The sequence below is a fragment of the Phoenix dactylifera genome, chromosome 1 (genome assembly GCF_051530095.1).
Source record: "Phoenix dactylifera cultivar Ajwa chromosome 1, Ajwa_hap1_PhDact_Kaust_v1.1, whole genome shotgun sequence".
Taxonomy (NCBI): domain Eukaryota; kingdom Viridiplantae; phylum Streptophyta; class Magnoliopsida; order Arecales; family Arecaceae; genus Phoenix; species Phoenix dactylifera.
In genome coordinates this window covers 37,756,828-37,779,694 of record NC_143190.1, presented here as the reverse complement: position 1 = coordinate 37,779,694, position 22,867 = coordinate 37,756,828, and the positions used below count along the sequence as shown (strand labels likewise).

At 38.9% G+C, this 22,867-nt stretch overlaps 3 protein-coding genes across 5 annotated transcripts; 1 reads left to right on the top strand and 2 right to left on the bottom strand.

Moving 5' to 3' along the window:
* The first annotated feature begins 7,394 nt into the window (after positions 1–7,394).
* Positions 7,395–12,021, top strand: LOC103715352 (uncharacterized). Its single transcript, XM_008802951.6, has 5 exons — positions 7,395–7,727; positions 7,826–7,993; positions 8,162–8,255; positions 8,446–8,623; positions 11,579–12,021. Exons 1-5 carry the CDS (start codon positions 7,707–7,709, stop codon positions 11,658–11,660), a joined length of 543 nt encoding a protein of 180 aa, XP_008801173.2. The 5' UTR covers positions 7,395–7,706; the 3' UTR covers positions 11,661–12,021.
* Positions 12,022–12,506: 485 nt separating this feature from the next.
* On the bottom strand, positions 12,507–17,005 carry LOC103715354 (putative pyruvate, phosphate dikinase regulatory protein, chloroplastic). 3 transcript variants are annotated; one of them, XM_008802953.6, is made up of 3 exons: positions 16,494–17,001; positions 12,910–13,549; positions 12,507–12,809 (listed from the first exon to the last, which is right to left on the bottom strand). In XM_008802953.6, the coding sequence occupies exons 1-3, from the start codon at positions 16,971–16,973 to the stop codon at positions 12,706–12,708; spliced, it is 1,224 nt and encodes a 407-aa protein (XP_008801175.3). In that variant the 5' UTR covers positions 16,974–17,001; the 3' UTR covers positions 12,507–12,705. The 3 variants fall into 3 exon arrangements, with proteins under 3 accessions (XP_008801175.3, XP_088580264.1, XP_088580256.2); XM_088724138.2 differs by lacking the exon at positions 16,494–17,001 and adding an exon at positions 13,730–14,315; XM_088724130.2 differs by lacking the exons at positions 12,507–12,809; positions 12,910–13,549 and adding an exon at positions 13,871–16,266 and having other exon boundaries at positions 16,494–17,005.
* Positions 17,006–17,865: 860 nt separating this feature from the next.
* LOC103715355 (putative pyruvate, phosphate dikinase regulatory protein, chloroplastic) lies at positions 17,866–21,121 on the bottom strand. The gene is made up of 3 exons (XM_008802954.6): positions 20,608–21,121; positions 18,305–18,944; positions 17,866–18,220 (listed from the first exon to the last, which is right to left on the bottom strand). Exons 1-3 carry the CDS (start codon positions 20,932–20,934, stop codon positions 18,117–18,119), a joined length of 1,071 nt encoding a protein of 356 aa, XP_008801176.4. The 5' UTR covers positions 20,935–21,121; the 3' UTR covers positions 17,866–18,116.
* Positions 21,122–22,867: the final 1,746 nt, after the last annotated feature.

Sequence of the window (22,867 nt, the reverse complement as noted above, 5' to 3'; positions counted from 1 at the left end):
AATTCTGGACCCACCACTGGTCCACTAAAATATATAGAGAGAGAACAAGTAGAGAGAAAGAGTGATAAAGAGAGAGAGAGAGAGAGAGAGAAAGAGAACCTACAGTTCTCTTCTCTTCTCAAACGATAAGGAGAGACGCTAGGTCGACCGCCACCATCACCCCAACCCCCAACAGCGGCGACCCCCAGCAAAGGCGACGACCCCAGCAAAGGCGACAGCCCCAGCGGCAGCAATAGCCACAGACCTTGGCGGCGGTGGCCAACCAGACAAGAAGAAAAAAAAAAGAAAAGCATGGGAAAGCCGCTTCTTCTTGAAATCCCGCGATCGTCGGCCGACATTGGAGCTCCAAATAGTATGGAAGAAAGAGGAGACGAATAAATTGAAGAAGGTCGGGTCCTTACCTAGTTTCTGATAGCATTTAGACATGGTGACGACGTGATAGCGACCAAGATTCGGAGAGAAAACCGAAGAGAATCTCCGGTGGTGAGCTCCAATCAAAGTTGCAAACTTTGATGGGGTGGAAGAATAACCGAGGAGGGCCTCTAAATAGGCATGCTCATGATCGAAGTCCGACTTAGAGTCAAATTCCGTCCGACCTTCTCAGCGAGAAAGAAGTCTCCCATCATGAGTCTCTTTCTTTTACGCACGTGTGTCACAACTCAGGACTTCACCCAAAATAGCTAGCCTAAAAGTATTTTTTTAGGTTCCTTAGTCCTATATAAGTACCCAAAATATCTCCAGTGAATAACCTATGTGGGACTAAAGATACTCCTGCACGGGTATTCACATACTCCCTCGTTCAAGTCCTAATGTCCTCATCAGGCTAAGGGTTTAAATCCATTCAAATCTATTCACAAACACCACGATCAGCCCGTGATCAGTCTCTATGAACCCGTACTGCAGTGTCCTCTAGTCTACATAGACTATTGGCCGAGTTCGCTCTGCTACTATTTGTCATAGCCCAAGACTTTATCCAAAATGACTAGCTAAAAAGTATTTTTTTGAAGTTTCTTAGTCTTATACAAATACCCAAGATCTTTCTAGTGAATAACCGATGTGGGACTAAAGATACGCCCTCACCAGTCCTCACAATGTGCATTACTTTTTTTTGTTTCATTTGGGCCAAAAAGATTGGGATGGTCAAGTAGTTATACTCTTATATACATCCGTCATACTATCAATCGCAAGCATATACGATGCAAACATGATTTAATATAGAACCCATCAATACAAAATATCTACAAAAATGCAAGTGGGTGTATAAGAATTCTTACTGGGCTGTAAAGCTTATGATACCTCTTTCCTTTTTCTTTCAGAGTTGCAGGTCGCTTGGTACTTGGCTATGGTTTGGATCATGGGTAAAAGGATGAATAGATAGACCATCACTAATACTGGTTAGATAATTAAATTTTGTAATTGTACTAGTTTCGTTGTTCATTACGAATTGAGATCATATTATTCAGTGATATTAAGGTTGTAATAAATTTTCAGATCTTGCATATTCTCTAGGCATTGTTCAAGAGAGTATACGGCCATGTCACGTAGCTGATCCGGGTGATAGGTTCAAGGCGCAACATCATGTCCTGCCTTCAAATATATTTTAGATCCATGTTTCTTCCGAGTTTCTCCAAGGGAGAGCTAGTCTTCTTGGGTTAATATTGTTTTACTTGATTTTTTTCTGTTAATTCCAATAGCTATCTTTGAACCCCCATAATCCAATTAAGGTAGCAAAATAAAACACTTTCGGACTGCCTTGCATGCACAATCTCAGTGAGCACCCTTGGACAGGATACATGAAACTATACCTTCCACAGGTAGAATAATAATTTGGATAAAATTAATTGATCACTCAAATCCCAAATATAATGTCTGAAACAGTTTATATCTACTGCATTTCAGTACTTACGGTCCTTCTGTTCTAATTAGTTTGGCTTCTCTATAGGCAAAATTGTCTCCTAACAGAGCATGTTACTACTATAAGCTTCCAGTTAACATATAGTATTACCTGTGCAAGCAAATTAAGATTCATATGGCATATTCTCAAAAGGATATTCCCGGTCATGGCTTGCACATTTGCAGTCCAAATTGTCATATGATTAAGGGTAAGTAAAATTATCGCATTCATTACTCCAGTCGTTAATACTTAAAGAACCTTTAGACGAGAACTGTTAAAAGAAAGAGGTGGGTGGCGGAGTTGTTGGCATTTAATACTCATAGGCTCTTATCGCCAACCCAAAATATATAAAATCGTAGATCAGTAGCTGTCCTTCGAGGCAACCGAGTAAACTCTTCAGCATTTGTACAAAGAAAGGGAAAATAAGATATATTCCATTTATTGAAGAAAAGTATACATAATTATAATGGATATTTTTTTCTCAGAAATATGATGGAAATGCCATCATCCAATTTTTTGAGTCATGACCTTTTTTTTTAGTGCGTAAACTGGATTTGCATGTGATATCCGGATGAGGAGATACATTGGGAAGAAATATTCCGAAAAAAAGAACGATGCTGTTATGAGGATGAGGGCTTCATATAGAGCAAAGTATCCTGATTTTTTTTAAATTCATTTCCATAAAAATAGTTTTATCTTTAATTAATTAATTTGTCTATTCTTTTTGTACTAACCATAATAACAATTTTCTAAGGTATTGAAAAATTCTTAAATTTTTCGATGTCTTTCTCTCGGTTGAATGACTCTCTAATTATTCTCCAAAATTAAATTAATTTAAAACTATTCAAATATTCTTGAATTATACATATTTTTTTGATTTATTCACAATAAACTTAAGAAATTTTCTTTTATGAATCAATGATGTCATATATTGTTGCTAAGTGTGTCATTTGTTACTATTGCCTCTCTTATATTTATTTTTAAATAAAAATTATAATATTTTAGTAATTTATATTTTATTTTTTTTAAATTCGTGGTTATTGGATTCTTTCTGAAATTTTTCATTAATTTACTTTTTTTTTTTCAAATTCCCAATCATTACCTCTAGCAGAAACTTACAGCTAAGTGGGACCACCTCACCAAAAGGACAAAAAATAAAAAACTGGGCCAGACTTGTGCTAGGCTTTTATCAGTGCAAACATATTGGGCCTGGTCCTTTTCTAGTTTTCACGAAAAAAAGCCCGCTAACAATATAATTTGGCTTAGGTTGATAAGGGGACTATAGAACTCGCAATATGAGGATTCTGCAAGTTGTCTTCAGTTGCTAGTGAGAATCCAAATTAGCTTCCTATCTTTCACTGAAAGAAAGGAGATCTACTCATCCATGAAATCTGACTTTAATCGAAATAAGTACAACTTTGGCTCAAATGTTAAGAGGTTGAGGTTCGATGTCCTCATTGCATCGGTTCTTGTTTCAACTCTCAATTATACTAAACCCTAATCCTGCAAGATTGCTAGACTTTGCCTATCTGAGATGTGGTGTGTATAAGATAGTGGCTCTTTCCATCCCCCTCTTGAATAGAGAGAGAGCAGATAGTTTTTTTCTTGTTTATTCCTTTTTTCCTCTACATCAAGGCAGATAGACAAACCCAACTGCCTTTTTTAAAATCATAAATCATCTTTATGTTTTCTAGACCTTAATGAATTAAATATTAGTGAAATGGCTAAAATTCGATGTTTAATGAATGATTTGTTTGTCTAGCACAATAGAAAGCACAGACTACATCCAGAAAAATATCACAATATGGAGCCTACAACGTCAAAATATAATAGCCATTAAGACAAATAATATAATGTGGCAGGTACCCTGAGTATCGTAAGATTTGATTTAATTGCATGAACAAGTTCTAAATTGATACAAATGAAGGACAATCTACACTTCATTTAAAAGGCTAGTTTATTGATTAGTAGTGGTGGTGGCACACCAAGTCTTACCAATTTGCTCTTCCTACGAGCGCAAGATTGCCAGTACTAAATTCAGCTCAATTTTGACTAATATCCTATCTGTTTGCTTGCGCTCATTAAAAAACAAATGAATCAGAATGCTTTTGTCTCACGACCATCCAAGTTTAAGGCAAAGCCTTTGCATCTGAGCTTATTAATTCTATTCTTTTCACATGGGAAAGGGGAGGAAGATGATTGGTGTGAATGAGAAATTGAGCAAGATGATTAAAATATTAAGATATGACTAAAAAAAAATGAATAACTGTTTGTTAAACGCCAAAGATATATGTTAGATTCCATGATCCTCGACTTTCTATTCGATCGAAGATCTACAAATTAAAAATAATAATACTAATAATAGTAGGAGAGATTCTAGTGATGAAAGCGATTGGGAGAAAAAAAAAAATCTAATGCAATAACAATACTCAAAATCACCCAGTCCTCATTCACCTAACCCACACCCTTGCACTCCACGCAGCTCATTGCTTAGAGTCATTTTGTCATCCTCTCGGAGGCCTGCAGCTGTTATCCAAGGCATGCAGCACGGATTGGCACCCAAGTGGGACTTCTTCCTGTTCCTAGAAGTCAATCAATAGAAATCTGAAGGCAGACTCCGTGACAGAAGCTTTAAAGAGAAGCATGAAACATGGGAGGATGTCTAAGCCTGCATGTGGTGTAGAACGTGGAAAATGGAACCAAGTTGCAAACATGCCCAAACATTCAAAAAAATAACCTAAAGCATAACACAATATAGAAAAGTAAGGCCACATATATAAATCCTAACTAAAATTCTTCTGACAAGTCAATTAGTCTATGTGCTACAGCTATATATCATACTAAACCGATGAATTAGGCATACGTTGGCTATAAGGTACCTAGAAGAAATATAGTTTATCTTGGATAGATCACCCTCCCTTTCCCTCGAAAAACTTGACCTCTTCAAATGTTATATATCTTGTATAATATGAGCTTCAGACTATTTAATATATTTGTTTCGCGCTACCATTAACTAGATAGTTATAATTGGTGAGGGAACATTAGAGAATACCATACATAATGGTGCATGGGAATAAGTTGGCAGGAGATTTGGCAGAAGAGAAACAAAATTGTGATTTTGGTTCACATAGTCCCTAAGAAATTCGGATATGGAAATTGCCTCTCAAAATGATCCAGTATTTTTTAATTTTAGGACTGTACGTATTATCAAGGATGGAATGATCTTTAATATAACTAGTCTGTGTCGGATCAATTTTAGTGAATTCATAGAAGGGCAAAGCAGATTAGCTAATACCTTGGTGATGATCTTGATACAACTAGGAATAAGGCTAATCGGGCAGTAACCTGAAGGGGTGTTTGTAAATTACTTTTTCGGAATTAGGGCAAGAACAGCATGAGTGAGATAGGGAAGATCAAGATTATGGTCATAAAGTTGCTGGAATAAAGAGAGAAGATCACTGTAGACAATGTTCCAAAATTACTGATAAAAAAAACTCATTGTAAAACCATCCAGGTCAGGACTTCTGTCACCTTTGAAGCTAAATACAACAGCTTTTCAGGGTAGATGCAAATCTGTGGCAGATATGATTCATGAAATTAGATTTAGTTGGAAGGAATGGGGCTATCTGTATCCTCTTTGAGTTAGATTATTTATCTTGATTGTTCTAGAAGATTTTGTTCTCTTTATATAGTCTTCTTCTGGTTTTCTTCTCAAAGAGAAAAAAGAAGGAAAATTTGGTAGTCTGCTTCTCCTTTGAAGGTCAAGTTCTTTTTCTGGTTTATTCTTCATGATAAAATCCTAATGCCTGAAAACTGGGCCATGCGTCTCTTGAAGGACATTGTCGTAATGTAAATCTGCATATGTATTGGTGAAGCGTGTATTACTGGAGTTCCATTTCCCTACACAACTATGGACATTAGTCTATGGATGCTTGGTGGTGGAGGCTTTGGCATGGAAAAAAACTTGAGAATTTTTGGCTTGAATTATAGGCAAACTTCTGTTATCATCCCTGAAGTAACTCTCTGTTGCCTCTTCTGAACATGTTTGGTAGGTGACTTGGGGGGCATTATCCCATCATGGGGTCTGCCTATGCCTTCTACCTGCTGTTTCTCCCTCTCTCTCCCCTTTGTAATCATTTCTCTCATGAAATTAATTAATGACTCAAGCCATATTTCTTCTCAAAAAAGAATTCCATCTATTTGTATCCAACCAAGATTTTCAAATGAAGAGGTTTTGTGGGCGACCGGCATCGACGTGAATGAGATTTCGAGTAATATAACTCAATTTAAAAGGGGCCATTAAGGTCCATGTTGGACTAACAACCCTCTGACTTTTAATTTTGTTCATGGAAAAATTTTGCCTACCTTTCGGTTGGATGTCAATTTTCTGTTTAGTCCCCCGTCCAAATACCAATCTCATAGTCTTAAATTTAAAGTTCTAGTTATGTATGCATGGACTGGAATATATCCGAATTTTTTGACAATGTAACGGGAGCAAGATATCAATATCTGAATTGGTGTAGTAAAATCAGAATTATCTACTCTTTCAAAATATTAATTTTAATATCCATATCAACTTAGGATTAGAATGAAATATCCATGGCAGTTCTATGGCTTTGCATGAACTTATATCTCAACGAGATATACTAGTTATCTAATAAATTAATGTATCCTTTCGAGATGTTGGGATTTGTTGCACGTATCAGCTCTCGCTAAATTCTTGGTTTGGTTGAGCTGGCTAGCAAACTTGGAAAACAAGCTCTTACAAATAGAACTTACAACTCTGTTGCTAACTATATCTCGTCTTGATTTAGCTTCTGTTTTCTTCTTATTCTACTCTTTATTTTTCACCAGCCAAAATTTATGCCGCTCCGAACCTGTAATTCTTTTCTTCAATTTCAATAAATTCAAATCTAAGGGATCTCTACTGATAATTACAACCTTTGTCCTTAATAGTTTCCAATTTGGTGTAGATTTTTTGATTCTTTTTTTATTAAAAAAATTTGGCTTCCGTTTTTATTTCTGTATCAACCCGGCATGTTTGTTTTTATTTCATCAATAAACAAATAATCAATAAAAATCAACAAGTAATAGGTTTATTTTTAAAAAAATATAAATATATAAATAAATCTATCCCATTCTATTAGTTTAAGTTTTTGGGATAAGTAATGGTTTTAATATGGTACATATTAGAGCAGAGGTCGTGGCTCATCTATTAAAAAAAAGTTTGGCTTACATAAGAGAAAGTGCAAAAAAAAAATAAATATATAAATAAATTTATCTCATTCTAATAATTTAAGTTTTTAAAATAAACGGTGATTGCAACAATTTTTTTTTGTGGGTAGGAACCGGCAATGGGTTTGCGAGCTCCCAATCATATGAGACCGGAAGTCGCAAGAAGGTGGTCAGCCACCTCTCAGCAAAAATAAAATAAAATTCCCAAAATACCCATACTAGAGTTCCCATTCTGCCCCATTCTTGGTTTATCTCAACCTACCCTTCCCTCCGGCTTCTATAATAAGAAGCGCTGTGCCACGATGGAGGAGGGTGTTATCCACAGTATATCAAAAACCGCCTCGCCTCTCTCGTCCTCCCTCAAACTAGCTTCTTATAAGAATAAGAAGAGAGAGGAAGAGAGAATAAATACAACGCTTATTTCATCAAGGAAAGCACAAACCGCTTCCTCTCTCCCAATTTTAATTTCTTCCTGAAAAGTTTCCCCTTCGACAAACCTAGTACTACCTCTTTAGCCAATTCCAGTGACGTTTGAGGCGTCATCCGTCGCTCTGCAGCCCACAAGAAAGAAGAATTCATGGCGGAAATCCCAAAGCCGGTGAGTCTCTTCATGATTCTTTTCTTCAACGTTCGATTTGAGTAGGTGGAGTACTAAAGAGCTCTTTTCTTTTTGATTCTTGTTTGGGGTTTTTTTAGGGTTTTGGAGAAGCGAAACCAAGTGCTTCTGCGATGAGTTTAGACCATGAGGAAGTCGAGCGAAGCAAGACGGAGGAGTCAGATGGCTTCGTCGCCATCGATATCGGAGCCCTCTCGATTCTCTCCGTCAACAACGACAAGGACTCTACTTGCAGCCCTCGGGTCTCGGTAGCTTTTCTCACCTTCCTCTCTTCCCCTCTCATAACTCGCTTTCCGTTTCTCTTCGATCGGACCTTTCTTTAAATATAAAATTAGAATATAGATCCGAATTTACCCATAAAAATGAAACTCTTTCTATTTGTTGATTGGTTGATTTTTTGGGGGAGTTAAATTTAGAGGGTGAAAAACCTTTCCCGAAAAGGATCGCAGCGAAGCGGCGGAGGCGAGGAGCGGACGGCGGCGGAAGGAGAGACCGCCGACTCCTCTACCGGTGAGTTCCCCTACCCCGACTCCGATTCGTCACCGACTCGTCCGAGTCGACCGTTAGGGCTTCGCGTAACGCCGGAAATGACGTTGTGATGATGTCAATACACTAAACCGTAATTTTGTCTCGTCCAGCGTGGGAGCGTCGTCCTTTTGGACGGATCTGATTGAACACGTGGGATTGCGTACGTGTGCAGGTGGGTCCGACTCAGACGTGAAATTGGCTCTTTTGGTGCACGTGGCGGGCGAGGGGGAGCCCTTGGGGTTGTCTCATGCGACGACCCCAACAGCGGCTGGAGCGAGGTGCAGGAGGCTGGGGCGGCGGCAGACGCCGTGGCTTGACCCGAGGAGGGTTCTATTCTTCTTCGCCACCTTGTAAGTTACCTTCCTGACCAAAACGCCCGCTATAATTTTGTTTTTACGAGAATTACGAGAATGCCAAGGAGGTCATGCTGATCGACAAATGATTTGGGCTTTAAATTTGCTTTTAAAACGTAGTATAATAGGGGGTGGGAGTCGTACATCGGTGGGACGGCGCGCGCGTGCGACCACCGAGCGGGTCCGTCGATCACACGACGTTCGATCGTGATCACACGGTGCGGCCTATCGGTATTTGCTTCCGGGCCACGTCAAAAACGTCATGGACGTTGAAGCCATTGGACGCAACGGCACGCCAAGGGAGGGGAGCGGGGTCGGGTTTCGGGTCCATTGTTTCGATCAATTGTGACAGCCCAATCGATGGGCCCGCCTCGTTTTGGGTCAGCGCGTCAGCTGGGCCTGGGACCATGTGACATCCTTAAATATGGGGGCATATATAATTAGAAATTCATAAATGATAGAGATGGCAATCAGGTCGCATCAAATCAGGTATGGATCAGACTAGATGTAGGTCGGATTAAAATTTTATTGACTCAAATCCGGCCTATTGATTAACTAGGTCAAAAAATTGGACCTGAACTCAGTCTATTTATCAAACAAATAATTCTATCCAATTCGTATAACTTGTTTACTAAATATGTCAAATCAAGTTAAACGAGTTAAATAAGCTAAGTAGGTTTTGGATTGATTAAATGGATATAAACAAGTTAAATAGATTAAGCAGGTCAGGTTAAGTAGGATATAAATAGGTTAAGTATATTTTAAAAAGTTTAAAATTATAAGTCAACTCAATTAGTAAACAGATGAGATTTATTTAATAGCTAGGTCTAGGTGGAATGATTCATCCTTTATTTCATTTATGTCAAATTCGAATATGAATAGAGTGGGTTGGTTATAAATCTAATTGATGGATTGGATCATAAATTGCCCCAAATAAATGATGTCCCACTTTTTGTTGTTGCAAACTTGTAGGGTTTTGGAATCAACACGTGTAATGCATACGCGGAGAAGAAATATAAAATCAGTAGGCCCCAATATGGATGGTGTCCGAGAGAGCACGATATTTGGCTCAACGAGAGGTAGTTGGGAGTAAAAAAACTGTGGTGGAAAAGTCCTTGTAGAATTCCTTCGATGTCTGAATGTTAACATTACACATAAATGGAGAAAATAGAGTAGATGTGTGATAAACTCAATCATAGGGAAAATGTCATCATACATAGCATCTAGCAAGGTAAGGATGGGATGAAGTGCAATCTATGAAAAAGTGACACTTCTTGTAGAAATTGTTATAGGGATGCAATCATGACAAGCTTTGTAGGTAAAATAAATGTAAAAATAACTCTCAAACTTCTTTTCTTTTGTATGTAGGTGATATTTCCTTTCATGAGATTAAGACTTTTTAAATTTGTTAAATTTGTTATTGTAGTAAAATTACTTTATGATAGTTTGTTGATGGTTTTATCTTTCAGTAAGGTAACATTCCATAAAGTAGTCATGCTAATAGTAGATGATTTAGGCAATATTTTTCGTATATATTGCACTATTAGACACAGGCTAAGTATATATATAAAGATATATCATCAAATTAGCTCCTTAACCGTAAAAAGAGTGGGGCTTGAGACTTCTTTTGGGTTTTTGTGACAAGCTTTTGTTGGAAAAAAAGAAAATTTCTTCTAGCTAGAATCCCTTCTTTTCTATAAGGGTGATTTTTCTTTCTTTTTTTTTTTTTTTTAATTAGCGGCGCGACTTTGAGAATTGTTTTTTGTTGAAGTTTGCCATGATAGCAATATTCCAATTTTTTTCATCAATTGATGCCATCATGTCACCTTTTAGGTAAGCTAACGCGTGTTAGGTGGAGATGCTGATTGTATGGTAGTAGTTTCTTTAAATCTAAGCAGTGAAAAATTCTCACGATTTAGATTCATGACTAAAATTGATAGGCCAAACAAGATTATAGGTAAGATTTTATCTTTTTAAGTTAAAACCAACCTCTTGAAGATGGTTCAAATTTTTTAGAACGTTTTAATATAGAGAGCGCAGTGATAGAAGCAAAACTAGGAATTCATCCAAGTTACGTCACAACCTTGACTTCTGACTAGTTAATTTCATGTTTTATGTTGACATCAACATGACGCTTGTCTCGCACTGTTGCCTTGTTACGGCTCTACTTCTAACCTTAAGGTGATTTGGAGGCCATTGAAGCCAGCGGGCTAAACGGAAGCTGTTGTTTCTACTATAAATGGGTCAAATAACTTAGATCTTGCAATTTTATTTAAAAAGATAAGATTACATAATTATTTAATTAAGGGAGGCTAATCTTTGTTTATCACTATTACCCATCTCATCCAATCTAGATCTTAGTCCCAGGTAGACTACGTCGAAGCTCGTAAAACCAAATGAAATCTCTGCCCTCTTATTTAAGGGAGTGACCAAGCAAATGCATGATGATATCTTTCTAATACAAAATTCACACCGTATAGAGTTTGAGAATGGTTTTGTTACATGTGGTCTTGATGTTATGAGTCATGGAAACTTTATTTTATATGCCATACCCATGTGCTTGGCCTTCACTCATTTCATTTCCGAATCATGTTAGATTCCTTTTGAAAGGTCTCCTATCCCAAACATGCGATGCATCATCTCAGTAAGGCTTTTTTCTTTTTTTTTTTCTCATGGACGTGGCCTCAATTGCGCATGTGACGACGGTAAAAAGAAAAACACAGAGAGAAAAATGATCTCACAAGCAAAGAAATTCTACAATACGAAGTAACATAAAACAGACTAATTCTAAAAATGTGGACTTCTCGCTCAAATTATCCCATTTCGTTTGGACAAGGTGAGATATGAAATATTTGAACTATAATAAAAATGGTATTTTTTTTATTAACTAATGTTAAAAAGCTCAAGAAAGAACTTGGAGTGAGACTTATGTTGTCCTTCCTTTGGTTGCAGGTCCAGCATGGGAACAATGATACTGCTATATTTCACGCTCTCCATGGGCAAGATGGCCGGTAACGACTCCAACGCGCGGTGATGCGACCCCCTGCTGCTGCCACACAGTGTTCCACCTGCTGCTCAGCAAAAATATTTTCTCCTCAGCATGCTTGGAGTTCTGTCATCGCACTCTATGGAGTTTTCAGAGAATCGGTACATAAGATGAACCCAAAAGGAGGGAAGACAAAAGCAGAAGAGGTGTTGCAGGACTGACAAGAAAAAAAGTATACTTTGGTGAGAGTGTTACAAAGAGACACACCATGAGAAAGAGAGATGTAGGAGATGTGTGTACGTATGTTTGTTGATAGCACATTCCTTTTTTTTCACTCTGGCCCGATCAAGGTGCATGGATCACCAGTTAATTTCTTTAGTTTGGTTTATGGTAGATTGGCTTGATGCAACTCCACTTCTTCCTTTCCTTGTGTTAAAGAGTCTTGGGAAGTGAGTATATGGTGTGGGTGGCATGCGAAAAGGGGGCTTAGATTATTTGGGGCCATATGATAGTTCTCTCTGGTCCTGCTTGCTTGATAGGCTGGTGGGACTGATATAAAAAATAAAATAAAATAAACAGAGGGGTGTGGGTAAACATAAATAAATAAATGAAAATCTAATTTCTTGGCAGAGTACAAGCTTGACCATTCTCATACATAATACTAACTAGATGTTTGCGAGATAAGAAAAAAATATACACAGATGTTGAGTGAGGATCTCGTAATTGATAGCCATTCACTGAATTCAAATAAAACAGCGTATCTCATGACCATCAAGATGCCGACCAACTTGCAAATTAATTAATCACAAAATCAATGAGATTATAGAGAGGGCACGTAATACACGTAATCTCTTTTTTTTATGTAAATCAAACATAAGCTCATACACAATAATATTGTTTTAATTTTTTTTTCTGAAAGCCAAAAGGTTTTTCTTAAAAAAAATACAGTTTTTTACCAACAAATTCATGATATCAAGGAATAATCAACCTCCACATCTGGAGCACATACTTTCGAAATCTATTGAAAGCTTCGACATACAATTCAATGGAGGCATACATATTTACAAGACCCATAAACATCTGTTCACTCATTCTAGTATCGTTTGGAAATGCGTGGCATCAAGCACTTCTGCTTCCTGTCATGGCATATCCTCACAACAACTGCTGCAGTTTCTTCTATCGCTTTTCCAGTTACCTCTGCAATAAGAAAAGCCAATCAACACAGCAATAGAAAAACCAACAGAGTGAGCCACCAAGCCGCTCTAGCTCATACTAAACATTCAGAAAGTTTACTTACCAATGACTGGCCACACTGGGTTTTGCACAAAAATTTTATTAGCATATTCCAACTCCTCCCTCACATAGTCCATCTCTGAATAGTTGCTCCTCATTTCACCGTCTAATCCTAGACTTTTGGCCCTTGCCTTCCTAATGGACTGCAGAACAACTGGATTTATTGTCAATCCAAACACCTTCTCCTGATTGATTTCAAATAGTGCCTTGGGCAACTCTACCCCCATGACAATAGGAATATTTGCCACCTTATATCCCTTTTGAGCTAAATATATCGACAAGGGTGTCTTCCCAGTGCGTGAAACGCCAACAAGGACGATGTGCGCGCGATTAAGGTTTCGGGGCTGTGCTCCATCATCTTGTTTGATGGTGAAATCAATGGCTTCAATACGTTGGAAGTATTCTTCAGTCAGTGGAGCTTTTCGGCCTGGCGCACCTCGGGGGATCCCAGAGGGTGCAACACCAAGATGGGCAGCAATAGCCTCAGTTGTAGGCCGTAGAATGTCGGTGGAGGGGACACCCCAGAGTTTGCAGGCCTGTTCTGCAGATTTGGCCATTGAAGGATCTACAAGGGTGTAGAGAACCAGTGCACCTTCTTTTGCAGCTTGCTTTACAATCTCCATAAGTCTTTCCACATCTTCAACCTGAAGAAGATCAGACACATGAAATTGTCAAGTTGATTGTGATCAGACATGCTTATTGCTCGGAAATAAAATTACAACGTTTGAAGGATCAAAACTACAGGTAAAAGAGAAAAAAAAATCTGATACCATGTGTACTATATAGGATCAAGAAAAAAAAAATCTAAAACCACATGTACTCACCATATGCTGTAGCTAGGAGTTACTTTGATAAACCATTTGCACGAAGACATAACTACAGAACAATCATCTTGCATTGTAATCTTGAAAGAATCTTCCCCTCAGGTAAATTGAAATCCACCATTAAGCAAACAATGAGTCAGCTGATTATAATTTTAAATAAGAAGCCCATTGATTTAATTATTCTTTAGATAATGTTAACAAGCCTGAACTTCTGCTATTAACCAGAAAATTTACAAAGATGCATAATGAAACATCCACTTTAGAAACAAAGGTATTTTACAATTTGTGTACTTCAAAGTTACCCAGTATAACCTAAGACAATTGCTTTCTTAACCTGGAATAAGTAGGCAGTTTGAAAATCAAACTAACTAATACAATCAAACTTTGTCCCTTGAGTGCTGTTTCCTCCTACTCTCAGAGCTCTAATGACATGATTTTGGATGTGATGAACTGCAGATTCAAATGGTCTCCCATTAGATAGACTTCAACCACAAATTATTCATTCATTTAACTGGGACAAAGATGTTGCAGCTATTATCATAAACCTCCTGGAACTGCTTTGCGCCATGCTCCACATCACATTATTTTTACCAATAATCACCACAAGAACAAGATCCCTGTGAAAAATGATGAAACCGATTTGTGTCCCTAATAATGAGTTGTCGACAAGTGACCTTGGATATAAGCTTGATTGCATCATGGCAATCCCCACACACTCGGAGGTTCTTAGCAATCCTTATGGGTACAGCTGGTGGAACCTTTAGCAAGCCAAAAGCAATAGCAAGTCTCTCACTGTGGGTACAAAGGAACTTCTTCTTATCATCGTCCTCCACATCAAGCAACACATATTTCGTAGATGGCACATATCCTGCCTTCACTATTCGATCATTTAACTCTTCCAATATTTCATAAATCTTGTCAGACTCCAAGTGTGTTCTATCATGTGCCCCAAATACGTAAACCTTGTCCTTTATCTCAACCCAGCTACAGCCAGATTCCTTAAATAACCCCTTCAAAATCATCGATTTTCTCACTCTTCCGACATCATCCCATCTCCCGACCGAGGCATATATATTAGATAAAATAACATAATTAGCAGCATTTTTTGGTTCAAGTTCAAAAAGCTTTTGTGCTAATCTCTCACCAAGCTCCACATTACAATACATCTGACAAGCTCCAAGCAATGATCCATATACACTACTGCTCGGTCCTATACCCATCCTTTCTATGAACTGTTTGGCATCATCTAGTCTTCCTGCCCTCCCCAGCATATCCACAACACAGGCACAATGTTCGACCCCGGGCTGAATGCCAAACTTCCCCTGCATAGTCTCAAAAATTTCCCAGCCATCATCAACAAAGCCACCATGGCTGCATGCTGACAGGATCACAACCAAGGTGATATAGGTCGGTTTCAATCCTTGGTCCTGCATCACCTTGAACAAATTCAGGGCCACATCGAATCTTCCATTCAAAGCAAACCCTTCAATCATTGAAGTCCAGGTTATCATATTCTGTCTCTCCATGCCACTGAAAACCTTATAAGCAAAATTTGGATCCCCACATCGAGAATACATGGTAACAAGAGCAGAACCTACAATCACATTCGAAATAAAGCCATTTCTGATGGCATAAGCATGGATTGCTTGTCCTTTTCTCAAAGAAGAAAAGAAACTGCAAGCAGGCAACAATGACACAACAGTAAGTTCATTGGGTTTGAGGTACTCGTCAAATTGCATTCTAGAGAATAATGCCACCGACTCAGCATGGATCTCAACATGAGAGCATGCATGGATCATCGAAGACCATGAAACAACATCTCGAAACTCCATTCTATCAAACACTTTTCGTGCCCCATAAACATCCCCAAATGACCCATAAGCATGAATAAGAGAATTAGCCACCGACAAACAGAGACCACGCCCATACTTCATTATCAGTGAATGCAACTGAACAATCAACCTCACCAAACCCAACTTGACAGAGGCCTTCAACAAAGCCGAGAAGGTGTATGAATCGGGAATCACCCCAAGCTTGAGCATTTCATTAAAAAGTTCAAGAGCTTCACCCGCCATCCCATTCTTAACGTATCCAGAAATCATTGCAGTCCAAACAAATATGTCCAGATTCCATTTGGGCATCCTATCAAACAGCTTCCGGGCATGATGGATTTGACCGCAAACAGAATACAATTTAACGAGTTTTGGGAGAAGGTCTCGGTTTTTCTCAAACCCAGCTTCCCGAATTCGCGAGTGGAGCCTCTTGCCTTGTTCGAAGGACCGGACATCGATGCAGGATTGGAGAAGAACGCCGAATTCGGCGGACGTAATGGGTTGGCAATTCTTCTGACAAGCCTTACGGGAATTAGCATTCAGATGGGAGTAAGGAGATACCCAAGAGCAAAATGAAAGCACGCTCGGATTAAGCGCTTGGCTGATAGCTAAATATCCTCCCATTCGGGAAGAAGGAAAGAGGAAAATGAAAAAAGGCGAGGTTTTCTTTGGTCTTTCCAATACCAGCTTACTGACGCCATTACGCTGTTACATACGACCCCAAGGTTACCGTTATTGACCGTTAAAAATTTATTATTAGTTTTTTTTCTTTTTAGGAAATCACGGGGAGTCATAACATTTTAATAAAAATGTATAAAATATAGACGATAAATTAACTTTTTGTTAAACTGCGGACTCATAACGGACCCGACAACCGTTACGAAGGCCGTCAAAAAGGATAAGGATGAGGAAAGGTGGGAAGACAAACATACCCCTGAGAAGAGGTGGGTATTCACGGGGCAGCCCCGGTCAACGAGGCAGTGCTCGAACTGCCCCAACGCCGCGTTGACGGAGTGCTCCGCCGTCCACCCTGTGCCGTCGGACACCATATAGATGGCCTTCGCCGCTGCCACCTCGCCGTCGTCCTGGAAATCGTCCGAGATGGACGGTGGGATCTCGTCCAGCTGACTCAAGGAAGGGGAGGAAGAGGAGGAGGTAGGAGGAGGAGAGGAGAAGTGAGGGGCGGTCATCTTCCGCAGGGCAGGCGAGTCGAGCCGCCGGCCCGACCGTATTGCCCGGGCCCTGGACCAGCGGTTCAGTTGGGAACTCCCCTTGGGCGGCTTCCGGACCGGAGGCTCGGGGCCGTGGTCGGCGGTCCGGCTCGGGATGTCCTCGGGGAGGCAGGCGGAGAAGGAGGGGAACCTTCTGGCCGGAGAGACTTCGGGGAGTCGAAAGACTTTGGAAACGAACATTTCTTCTTCTATTTTTCTTTTTTGTTCATTTAAACTTCTAAAACTCTTTTATTATATGTTGCCTTGGAGATTCACGGGGCCACATCTTTTCATATTAATATCTGAAGAAATGTTATCCACGCATTTTTATTGAATATTTTATTCATTTTGGAAATTAATATGATCATTGATTTGTTCAAGAACGAAAGGGAGGATTCGAGGGGTTTAACAAATTATTAAATAATATACTTATTATTAATATTTTATTTAGATATGAGTTTGAGTTGGACTATTTTCCGATATTGTTTTAGAAAAATATTGTTTTCTGAAATCATGGTTAATATTGTTTTAGAAAAATATGATAGTTATTAAGATTTGAATCTAAAACTCATATTTAAAGAAAAGGATGCCGGCCGGCTGAGCGAGCAGTCCTCAGTATTTAGCTGAAAAGTTATCATGGATTGGATACAACTATCCTTATCCTTGCTCCGGCTTCTTCTTCTAGTTCTAGATCTAGGAAAAATTAAAAAAAAAACCACAGTGATATTTTATATAGTTCAATTCAAAGGGTAATGCCTTCCACGGCAAAGCTTAGAGCAAATTTTATACTAAGGTATAATCTAAATAAAGAAACAAACACTTATATGGGACAAGAATTTTTTTTTCCAAATGGGACAAGGATCTACCATTTAGAACTTCCGAGAGGTATAACATGCCGTACATGCCTTCAAATATAATCCATTAACATAGAGGAAGACATTAAGTTCAGGAAACTCTTCATCCTTAACATCTTTGATTGCTAATTCACCTCCACCAAATCCATGCAAAATACCAAATCTTATATCTATGGAGAAGCCAACTAAAGGGAAAAATATTTAGCCATGAATATAACGATATTAATAAAGAGAGCGCATGATATGATGGGACCTATCCTTTGATCAATAAAACAATACCTCATACATATTGTTTTCATAATATTTTTTGATAGCAAAATGAAGAGAGAAAAGAAGAAAAAAAAGTAAGACAACATATCCATAAGATCAAGGAAAACTCGGCCTCCACTTTAAAGCACATATCTTTCCAAAACTTTCGAAGCTTTGACATACAATTTAATGGAGGCATACATATTTATAACAAGGCCTACAAATATCTACAGACTCCATTCTAGCATTGTTTGGAAATGCGGGGCAATGCACATTTTTGCTTCCTGTCATGATACATCCTCACTACAATTGCTGCAGTTTCTTCAACTGCTCTTCCAGTAATATCTGCAATTAGAAGAGAGCAATCATCAAAACAATCGAGAAATCAACTGAATGTATTAGTTCTAACCAATGAGAAAACTTACTTACCAATAACTGGCCATACTGGGTTTTGCATGAAAATTCCATTTGCATACTCCAACTCCTTCCTCACATGATCCATCTCTGAATAGTTGTTCCTCATCAAACTTTCAAGTTTGAGACTCCTAGTCCTCGCGTTCCTAATAGACTGCAGAACAACTGGATTGATCGTCAACCCAAACACCTTCTCCTGATCGATTTCGAAAAGGGTCTTTGGCAACTCTAAACCAATCACAATGGGAACATTTGCCACCTTGTATCCCTTTTGAGCTAAATATATTGACAACGGTGTTTTCCCAGTGCGTGAAACACCAACAAGGACAATTTGTGCGCGGTTAAGGTTTTGGGGCCGTGCCCCATCATCTTGTTTGATGGTGAAGGCAATGGCTTCATTACGCCGTAAGAACTCTTCGGTTATTGGAGATTTTCGACCTGGAGCACCTCGGGGGATCCCAGAGGGGGCAGCACCAAAATGAGAAGCAATAGCCTCAGTGGTCGGTCGTAGTATGTCAGTGGATGGTACACCCCAGAGCTTGCAACTCTGCTCCACAGCCTTGGCCGCCAAAGGATCTGCTAAGGTGTAGAGCAGCAGTGCACCTTCTTTACGAGCTTGCTTTATGATCTCCATCAGTTTATCCATATCTTGAACCTGAGAAGGATCGGCCGCATGAAATTATCAAAAGAAGTTGATTGTGATCTAACATGCTTATTCATTGGAAATTGAATTCCAACGATGGATGAACAAAAGCAGCTAAAGGAAAAATCTGAAACCATGCATGATGTTTAATTTGGTTCCTAAGCCTTCTCTTAGTGTCAAGAGTTGTCACTTTCTCTGTCTTATTGCAAAAATATAAGATGCGAATTGGCCATCTCATGCAGAGTTCCCATGACCTGAACATTAGAATTAAAGTATCTACTTGGAATTTTTTTTCTTAAACACCCTTCATACTCTCTGAAAAACTCCATTTTGAAATATTTCAGTAGTCACATATCGTACAGTACATGCCATTACCATACTACACCTTCATTTTTTTTTTTACTTTACTTATTCCTGATACAGTATGTTTACTCATGATTTGCAGTATGTATCAGCAAACCATGGTAAGATGCAGTGTATACCATGGTATGACTGGTTTTTTTTTTCAAACCTTTACATTAGGAGAGTGGGAACAACTCAATAGATCTTCAGAACTTCTATTCTATCCTCTTTAAGTAACTCATAAAGACCTTCCAAAAAAACTATAGCAATTGAATCCAATCCAGATGTTCTCAATTCTGTCCTAGAAGCCTTGCCAAAATATATGCATCGAAACTCGTGCATTTTTCGCAACTTTTATTGGAGGCAGAAGGACAAAATACCCATGTAGGTGCGGAACATCTGAAAATCCATGTCAACCACAATGAAAGGAATCCCTGACCAAACGGTGACTTTTGTTATTTCCCTTGTTCCCGAAAAGAAACCGGTTTGCCCCATACTTACATTTCATTAGATTATGAAACAGAGTACGAAACAGAGAATTCCATCATTCATGATAACATCAGTCACATGGTTTTCATAGGAAAAAAAAAGCATGCCTTTCAGAAGAAACCAAAGACCATTATATCTGCACATTCTGTCGGTGAGGATCAGTGCGGATGTGTATTTAGTCCTATATTAATTATTCGTTGCATAAATTTTGAATACTTATATAAATTTGGGTAAGGTCCTAAGTTGTTATACTATCTACAACAACAAAATATTGGTATAAATAAATAGTTACATAAAATGACGTAGATTGAAAAAACTGCAGCACAGATTCATGAAGGCTAACTATAGATTAATCATAATATTTGTGATTAATTTTGAATAGATTTGAACTCTTAGCTTGACGATGACATCAGAACGTGAGGATTTGTTTGGGTGTAAATTTAGTCCCGCATCGGCTCTCTCTGGTAACCACCTTTTTTTTTTTTTGTACTTTAAGGAGTTTTTCTCTAGCCATTCAGATCTACCATTCAATTAACAATCAAGCCAACTATTCAGAATTCTCATTTAAAAGCCTTGTTGATTTAATTATCCTTTGGAAATATGATAACAAGCCCTCAACTTTGCTCTGAACCAAGATATCCTACAGTTTGCACGCTGGAAAATTATCCACTACAGCGTAAATATGCAAATCAAACTAATTACATTGAACAAAATAAATAAGTGGCTACGAGACTAGGTAGCGATGTCGTTTGAATATTTGTTGCAAGCGTAAAATTAACGGATGCTATAACACCGTATAACGGCCGTTAAGGGGATAAGAACGAGAAAGGCAAGAAGAACGTACCCCTGAGAAGAGGTGGGTATTTACGGGGCAGCGCCGGTTGGTGAGGCAGCATTCGAACTGCCCTAACGCCACCCTGACGGAGTGCTCCACCGTCCACCCGGTGCCGTCAGAGACCATGAAGATGGCCTTCCCCGCCGCCACCTCGCCGTTATCCTCGAAATCGTCGGAGATGGACGGCGGGATCTCGTCCACGTTAGACGAGGAAGGGGACGAGGAGGAAGGGGGAGGGCCGGCCTTCTTCCGGAAGTCCGGCCAACGTAGCGGCCGGCCCGACCGGATGGACCGGGCCATGGACCAGCGGTTCAGCTTGGAGCTTTCCTTCGGCATCTCGCAGACCGGAGGCTCGGACTCGGAGAGGCAGGCGGAGAAAGGGGTGGCCTTCCGGCCGGAGAAAGTTTCGAGAAAGGAAAAGGATGTGGAGGAGCAAACAACGTGCCATCTTCATCCACGAAAATTCCGGGGGCCGGGCAATTCCAGGGGCTATCATTTTCCATGCTATGGGAGATAGCTTCCCACGTACGCAACGATATCTTCCATTTTTATAGTCTCTTACTCGCCCGCTACAGCCAAAGGCCCAAAAAGCACCGACTCGAATTGGTATTATTATTATTATTATTATTATTATTATTATTATTATTATTATTATTTGGTACTAGAAATCTTTCATATTTGTTTATAAATATTTGAAATTATATATGTGCATAGAATCTTCATTCCCTCGAATGGGAATGAGGAAATTATCATTCCAAAAGACATGTAATTTCATCATTTAAACAATGTAATACCGAATAATGGAATGAGACCAAAGTTTATATCCTCATTCCATTGTAATGTCCGTTTCAATGAGCCAAGCATAATGTTAGCTTCTTTTTTTTTTCAGTTCCCCTAATAAGTTTGATAAGATCTTTAAAATTTGTGCTTAGGATCCATCTACCAATGGTGTGCAGACATGTACTGCAAAATGGTGCATCGCTGGCCTTTGTAACGTGTCTTCGTATACCATCATACGGTGGGTTCCTGCATCATTAATATAAGGTTAGCTATAGTAGAAATATTTTTTAATTATAATTTTTTTTAAATTTTTTCTGACTGACTTTCAAGTCAAAGTAGAAATTGATCCAACTTGATCAGGCTCGGCTAGATAAGATTCGATTAACTTATATTATATAGATAATGGATCATTGGATTTAGGCTTTAATTAGTATACTATATAGATAATGAATAATTTATAGTTTATATTATATTGATATAGGTGTGAATTTAGGTCAGATCAATATATATTTTGAGTCTAAATCGAGTTTAATTCAAGCTTGAATTGATTTCAACTTATTTCAGGGCTGTCAAGCTGTTTGGTTAAACATGTTTTTGGCTCAATTCAAGATTAAGCTTAAATTCAGCTCCAAATGGTGGTAAAGAAACTAAGCTTGATCTCAAAATTCAAGCTCAAAATTAGTTTTAAGGCCTTGATTAAATCCAAGTTTGATCATGCTCAACTTGGTCGCACTCCTAAATTGTGCTACTCCATCCAATCTTATCTTAGCTTGACACCAAAATCATGCATCTTCCATGATGGATCTCTAGTGCTTTCAATCAAAGCTAGCTGGACACTTGGTTTTCAAAGATATCTACAAGACAAAATTATATGTTCGACCCCAATTAGTTAATTATGACAATCATTCTCCATTTTATTGTTGTAACAACTCAGACCTCACCTAAAATGGCTAGCCGATATAGGACTAAACACACACCCGCACGAGTCCTCACATACTCCTTCCATTTAAGTTAAATATAATTACAAACACCACGATCGGCCTGTAGTCAGTCTACATAGGTCATGAGCTAAGTTTGCTCTGATACTATTTTGTAACAACACAGAACCTGTTGGAAAAAAAATTAAATGCGCAAGCGGCCATTCTCGAGCCGTGTGCGCTATTTCCAGCGATTGACAGCCCGCTATGGATTTTGGGAAATAAAGGCGCGTTGCCCGCGTCCGCATTCCGCGAACGCGTGCCAACCCTCCGTTGGCCTCCGCGTGCGCGTATGAAAAAAACAAAAAGGGAAACACCCGCTGGGCTTTACGCGCTTGAAAACGGCTCCGCAAATTTACCACGGACGCATGCATAAAAAGACTGTTTTGCCCCTGTAATCAATCCTATATATATCCCTCAATTTCATCTCTTTCGGGACACGAAAATTAGAGAAAAATATTGGAAAAATTATGGAGAAAAGTTCTTCCTCCTCCTACCCACTTGTGATTTTT